The sequence below is a fragment of the Opisthorchis viverrini genome (genome assembly GCF_000715545.1).
Source record: "Opisthorchis viverrini unplaced genomic scaffold opera_v5_51, whole genome shotgun sequence".
Lineage (NCBI taxonomy): Eukaryota > Metazoa > Platyhelminthes > Trematoda > Opisthorchiida > Opisthorchiidae > Opisthorchis > Opisthorchis viverrini.
In genome coordinates, this window is record NW_008751707.1 from 2,002,342 (window position 1) to 2,009,591 (window position 7,250).

Here is a 7,250-nt window from a genome sequence, read left to right on the forward strand (position 1 = left end):
TCATGTTAACACCATGTATAGAAGATAATAATTCAGCTGTAACACAATTTCAGTGCCTGGCTGCCATACCACCCAAAGAAAGCAAGAGGGCTGGGATACTGCCAGGGTACCCAAGCCGAGACAGGGGAAGTCCAGAGGCAGAGGTCGGGTTCGAACCAGGAATCTTCCGGTCAGTAAATTCGGGCCATCTCGCCCTTACGTGGGATGGGATACTGTCAGGGCGCCCATACCAAGACAGGAGGACGATTAGGGTCCTCAACCAAAGCCTTTGGCTCAAAATCCTAATCGAAAGACAGCGGTCTTTGGCGGCAAATGTACACGCATTGCCATTTCTACGGAACAAATCGCCACATGTTTCAACCCCCAACCTGGAGGACCAAGAGACTGTTTGTCAGACCTATAACCACTGACCAACCTGGTATGAGAGACTCCGTGAATGTCACATGGACACCCTCCAGTATAGCTCAGTGGGTCGATGGGGTGTGCAAGCCGTCACACCTTGGTAAGGTCCAATCTCTTCGTGACGGCGAGCAAACCAAATAACATCTAGGTTACCTGAGCTACCAACTGTCTCCTTTATAGCAGAAGCTTTTCAGTTCGGATGTGTCTGTGGACCGTCGTGTCTGGAGGGTAACAAACCAACGCAAAAAGATAACATGAGTTCAGTGGATATCTTCAACAAGGCGTCCGTGGTCGATGTTTTCGGACTACCAACCCGGCAACTGACTGAGGTCGCCAGGCTAATAGGATAGCTACTATGCTAAACGTTGTTCATTAAATGAGGAGTGGCCTGCGTACTTGTATCACCAATAGCAAGCCACGAGTCTGAATGTGATCATAATCCAACACAAAAGCGTCGAAATAGGATGAAACGCTGAAACGATTTCGGACAAAATGCTTGTGGATGTGACTTTGCCAACATTGTTCCTGTAGGGATCACATTTGCGGCACCACAAAAGGACTAAAGCTAAAGAACACCATATGGATCATATACCTACGCATTTGGGCGAAAAACCTCCTTTTGCGAAAACCGTCCCATATCAGCCCATCGAAAAACGTCATTTTGATGTATGGAGATGAGTCGTTTTACCTACGGTAGTTGTACCCACTGGGGTAATGAGCACCGATAGGAGTCGATTCCAACTACATTTATAGTAATCTAGGTTTGGTGCTGTCCAAATTAGCCAGCATTGTTGCTATTGTGAATGAAACTCGTCGAGGGACCAGCATCGATGAGACACTTTGGGGATCGGGGACTTTTCCCGTGCAGTCTACCGACAGAAAAAAATTCAGACAACAGAGGATTTACCTTGCTTGTTGGAATGACTTTTTATACCACCCAAAGGCAAACACAATGAAAATGGCACATGCACCGGACCAAGATACGCCGACTATCAATTCAGACAGTTGATGTCCTAAGCGCTGTTGATGCACGATCCAACCGGACCAGCGGACTACGCTTGACTGGAGTGAATTTGTTTCGGCCGATATGTGTACAGGAAAGGCAGGATTCGAGAGAGTACGTCACAGATGCATTAGTGACTGAGGGTAATTTGGCCTTCATCGACTTCTTGATAAGTGCTTCAAATTTCATACCGTAGGAGAGTACATTTCCGCTACAAACCATTTTATTGGGTGACAGTCAACCTCACTATGATAGCTCATTTGTATATACATTTGCCATGATGTGTCCACAACTAACATGCATTAGTAACTATCCGGAGCGATTACACGAGGAGAGTAAATTTAATACATTGTGGGTATCCTTTAAGTGTTCTTTATGAGTATACTTCATACCCATGCTATCGTAAATTCATGTCTGAAACACTTGGGAAAATGCTCGATTTCAATCCACCCACTGTTGATGCCTTTGGTTTGAAGGCTCTGCCAGATCAAGGCAAAAAAGTGTTTGAATACTTAGCACACTCGACGACCGTTACAGATGTGTGAAGTATGCATCCAAATTATCGCATACCAAGTTCCCTAATACTTCTAAAGAATCGTTTTCAGGGTGAATAACCGAATAGGCCATATACGGTGATCGACCTCGCTAGAGTGACTATTTGTGTTCGCAAGGAATATCCCGGATCAGTCGCCGCCTATCCCAGTGGAGGTAAAACTTGTTGGAGAAAAGTGCAATGTTCGTTTAGGTCTACGTAGTTAATATGAGGTGGACACTATAAAGCTCAACCCCAAAGAAAGCAAAAAATGCTATCGCTCCAAGAGTGCTCAAACCATAGACGAAACATGCAACAGTATTTCTCCAATAAATCGATTGTTCCGGTATTATCCGCAAGTAGGTAGGATCGATTTGGCGGTCAGTATCTCATGCAAAAAGTCCACGAAATAAATACCTTTCGATCCCGCCTACACATGTCAAATGGGAAAGAAACGTGATCGATAGTTAAGCCCTGACAAAAGGGGCCGGAACAACCAGGTACTTGTGAAAATTCGACTGATTCCCTGAAATCCGCAGAAATCAGTTAACCTGTGGAGTAGACGCGAAACGTCTTACCATGACAAAACGACTAGAAACGACCACAATTTGCATGACTACGCCTGCTCCTGTTGGACTGTAATCTGGGTGAGCTCAAATCATGATGAGACCGGGCAACCAAGAACAAAAGCGCCTATCCATCTGCTAAATACTGAACCTGGAGTGGCTGCAAGACATTGGGTGATAGATCAGTTATCGGCTGATCATAATCGAAAACTGTGGCTGGGAGTTAGTTACGTAGCACGATCGAACAAGGATGCAGCCAAGTCGGTGAGGTGTTTTCAGTCATGTCATTTCTTGAGGTGGTTTATGTGATGTTAGAAACAATTTTGAAGATGCATACGGGATTTGGCTACTCAAAATTCACTAGTGTCCAACTTCAGAGATCAGAGGGGATAACGCGTAGTTTCGTTAGCTGAGGCTATGGGCGTAACGATGGTGTTAATTCACGATACTTCATTCAGATAGCACACAGACGGTCTTCGAACAGTATCAGGTTGAACAGGTAGTCTCTGACATGGCCTAGCATGCACGTTAGAAACAAAGCGCCCAAGGGATAAAATTTTCCCTAACAGTTGCGTTAGAAGCTAAGAAGACACTGTTTATCAGAACTGCCATGCGATTGAGGGGCGACATAACTAGCATATCTGGTTGGCAGTGGTGACATAATATCGCCCCTGGTAGACATCGTCAAATTCCTAACAGAAAAGCAATGGATATATGGCCGTCGTACGGAGTGCGCGCCCAAGACCTAAGATGTTTGCACACATTAAGTTCCGCATCAAGTACTCTTTTCAGGCCAATAGGTTCTATAGTGGCGCGTCACATTTTCATGGAAAGTTGTCGTGACACTACCAAGACCAATAAAAATGGTTAATATTAGACCCAACTACCTCTCCAAAAAGAAATTGCCAAACATTTATTCATTGCACTGTTGCTGCTGCTCTGTGAATAGGAAAGTATAAACAGAGAGGGTATTGCAACAGTCTGGGAGCGAACGGTCGAGAGAAGCTGATCAGAACGACTACTTTGGGGAATCTCGCTGATTATCCGTCATATAAACTAGCCCCAGGGTGTCTAGACCATGATTAAAATGCACGATTAAAACACAAAGAACAATGAACGCAAGCAGAGTTTAAGACTGAGCTCGACAGGTCAGTCGTTAATGCGCAAAGCTAGCAACCGGAATATCCGTCGTTTGACCCAAAACCTGGAGTTTCGATTGCTCCTGTTTGGGCTTGAGCAACATGGCCGCATTCCAGCCCTTGCGTCTTCTTTGAGTTGCAAGGTAGCTATGCACCGAAAGCATGCCACAGCAGTCAAAGGTCTGATAAGTGTTAATACACTGGGTTTGTAGGTCCCGTTTTTTCGCGCTTCTCTTTATTAAATCTAGCCATCTTCAGTCAATTTGGTTCTTCACGGTTGATATCGTAAGGTGTTGAGGCCAGATCAGTATCCAATTACTGTCATGAGTTAACGGTTAGTTGAGCAGCTGTTCAAATTACCCTGTCCAGCACTTTATCTTCCCGCCGAGCAGAGTAATCCTGACGACAGTTCCGTAGGCCATCTGTTGAGGTCCATGTTTTAATTCAACTCGCTCAACTCGAGCGGTGGCCTGTGACTTGATGGCACCTGTCAGTATTAATATGCCTTTCTGCCTTGAAACGCCTCGGGAGGACCACATGAACTCAATTCAGTTACTCAAAGACGATTGTGGACATTCGTATTACACGTCAAGTGTGTCGTTTAAACTGACTTAGGGACAATGATTCTCATGAGACCGGGGCCAACCAGCCATTGTAACTCGATGCAGAGTGACTGTTACAATCACAAACCTTACCACATCCATAACAGAGCGACAGGCAGCCGTAGCTAAAGAGCGGACTTACTGGCAGCAAGGTCCCTGGTTTGAACCCAACCTCTGCATCCCCACTGCTCCTGTCTGGCAGTATTTCGGTCCTTGCGGTTCCTTCTGGTGGCATGGCAACTAGGCATCGAAAGGGTGTTCGCTGCAGCTAAAAGATTATTTCATTTTTACATTCACTACATGTCTACTGCCCTCAATATTATTGCGACACCCAAGCTAAGCACGCGGGATGAGAGAACGTCACACGGGATTCCGGTGAGGAAGACTGCATCACCACATTAAAAACAGTGGTCCATCAGCGCCACGGATACTGTCGAACAATGGTGCTCCATCTGAAAGTGGAATTCGACTGAGAAGACATATTGATGCTTTGAACTATAGTTTGCAAACATCCACCATGTACTCTATTCCCACTCTCCCAATCGCGCAGAGCAGTCTAAACATTCTTCCACAACCAACGAGCTTCGTTATGGTTGTCCGCCCCTGTTGTTCAATTTTGTCATTGACATCATGAGGCAGCTCATAATCGAAGGAAATATACAGCCTAGGTATCGAAATAACATCGGAGAAAAAGATCAATACGAGACAAATATTTTTGTTCCATATCACACGATATTATAACTATTTGTTGTGTATATATTTTCCTTCCCGTTCCAGCTACTACTATTGGATTTATGTTGAATAAAGCCCACCCTTAGGATTTTCCTTCCTTCTTGAAATACGCGATAAATACTGGTTACCTCTTTGTGTTCGTAGAAATTGATTCAACGCACGATTTCGTCCTGACAGATCGATTCGTTCATGAAAACACGTATGCACTCGACACAATTGATTAATGGAGCCACTAGTTCCACACATACAGCTATTTTCTAGCCTACTTTCAGTCACACACAAAATAAACTCGAATTTCAGTGCCAAGTGCACCACATATGAACAAGCCGCCAAAACACTAGAAGCTCTATATGTGACCATCGATAGTGAATTTTATCCCGAAATTTGTTAAATGCTCGTAAACAGCAGTCTTGATCAATACTTCTAGAAGCTGCGCATTCCTACATTGGCTGTATCAGAGGGTATGGAGTAGAATTCGTCCGGATGAGGTTACAAGGGGTGTGGTTGTCACTGAGATTCACTGACTACATTCGTCAGAGATTACCAGTGTAAAACGCTGACTGTGCGAAGCTGTTGAGAAGGTGAAAGCACTGGTGATGGTGCACAATTAGTCTCTGTCTTACAAGGCGATTTCCACATCCACTGCTGGCGGTGCGCTTGGAGCTCAAACTGCTTTGCAGATATACTGCGGCGGGCAAAAGTAGTAAGTTTTTTCTGAAAACCCCACACACGGCTAGAAATCTTATGCAAACTTCGTGGGGAAAAGGGACATTTGCAGAAAGTATCGTTCAGAAGTTCACTGTAAACCAACAGTCTCTGTGAGTAAGCCTGTTATGTCCGCTCACTACTGCTACAGCCCATGTGTGCCATTAAGACGTAATCGGTGACATTCTTGTGAATACGGTTCCACTGCATGCGCTTTTTGGCAGAGAGGTCCGAAAGTTACTGGTTTGTCTCCACTTTCCGGAGACAAACGCAAATATAGTTGGCCAACACGCATCGAGCAGACAAGTCCTGAACACTTTAGCGCAAATAAAACTTGAAAGTTACGTTTATAACGAAGTCAGATTATCCATTCTTCCCATCTTTCTGTTGACGTACTCCTTGACCATGACTTTCTAAATATACATCAGTGTTTACAGATACTCACTGGACTGGGCACGGAAAACAGGTCCATTTTCGGAAAACGACGGTACGGTACACGCAATACATTACCACACCTTTCGGCACTGGACAGATTTTTCGACTGAGGTCCCCGATGTACAGCCGAATACTCGTTTTTTAATTCCGCATTACAGATTTGCCAAAACCAACCTAAATGAGCTACGGTCCTGAGACAATAGCTGTCCAGGATTTGAGGCGACTACAGTGACTACATGTCCAAGAGTATAATCTCACGCTTTGTAGCCACAAAGCGCACGTCAAAGAACTGGACAATTTCGGTCAGTCCATCCAAAAAAAACTTGTATCTTCTGCTTTCCAAAGACGAGAACGTTATCGCCCGCATATTCCATATCGATATGGATTTCATCAGCAGCTACTTGAACACCAGGATATTGAAGGACTTCCAGTGTTTGTCTCATCTCGTCGAGGACAACACCGAATTAAAAATGCAGAGAGTGGGCAAATATGTCGGTATTCTGCTTGTTGCCCTCAAGGGTCCACTAGCCACCTTAAGGCGACGGAGGACAGGTGACACCAAGAGTTTCGTTACGCCTGGAATAAGGTGATCCCTTTATGATTGCCGACCCCTGTACATCCCGTCACAGTGGCCTCCGGATAGCCAGAGTATGTGGAAGAGGGTGGTCTGCTTTCCATCACCTGCCATGTTGTGTCCAGCGAGTGAGCTAACCCGGCTGGGGGCACCGCAATGGCTAATATGGCAAGAAAATATTTCTAACTGTAGAAATCATGGTACGACAACAGCCAGTGGTGTGCAGCGTCAACTCTCCTAGCCTCGCTGACGAATCCTCGCTCGTCGGAACACCGGCACTGCTTTATTCGAAATACCAACCGGTCTTCAGAGAACGGTTAACGCGCTAACCAAAATACGCGTTCCGTGCAGCCGCATTAACGTGAGAATCTGGCTAATTCCTATGATGTACTCGCCACCACGAAATGTATCTACCACCTTATTCAGTAGAAGACGATAAACTGTTCGCTACCGACGTCACCGACTGCCACTGGAGAGGTTATCTACGTAAATCCAGAGCATATCAGAGGGTCGTGCATACAACCAGTAGCACTCAAACCAGTGCGTACGTTGTGGTGTGC

The 7,250-nt window shown here is 45.3% G+C and overlaps 1 protein-coding gene across 1 annotated transcript; it reads right to left on the reverse strand.

Annotated features, from left to right (window-relative positions):
• On the reverse strand, positions 1-6,559 carry T265_03547 (hypothetical protein; the record flags this gene model as incomplete). Its single annotated transcript, XM_009168059.1, has 4 exons — positions 1-194; positions 3,391-3,442; positions 6,127-6,339; positions 6,407-6,559. The coding sequence occupies 4 exons, from the start codon at positions 6,557-6,559 to the stop codon at positions 1-3; spliced, it is 612 nt and encodes a 203-aa protein (XP_009166323.1).
• Between the last annotated feature and the right edge of the window lie 691 nt (positions 6,560-7,250).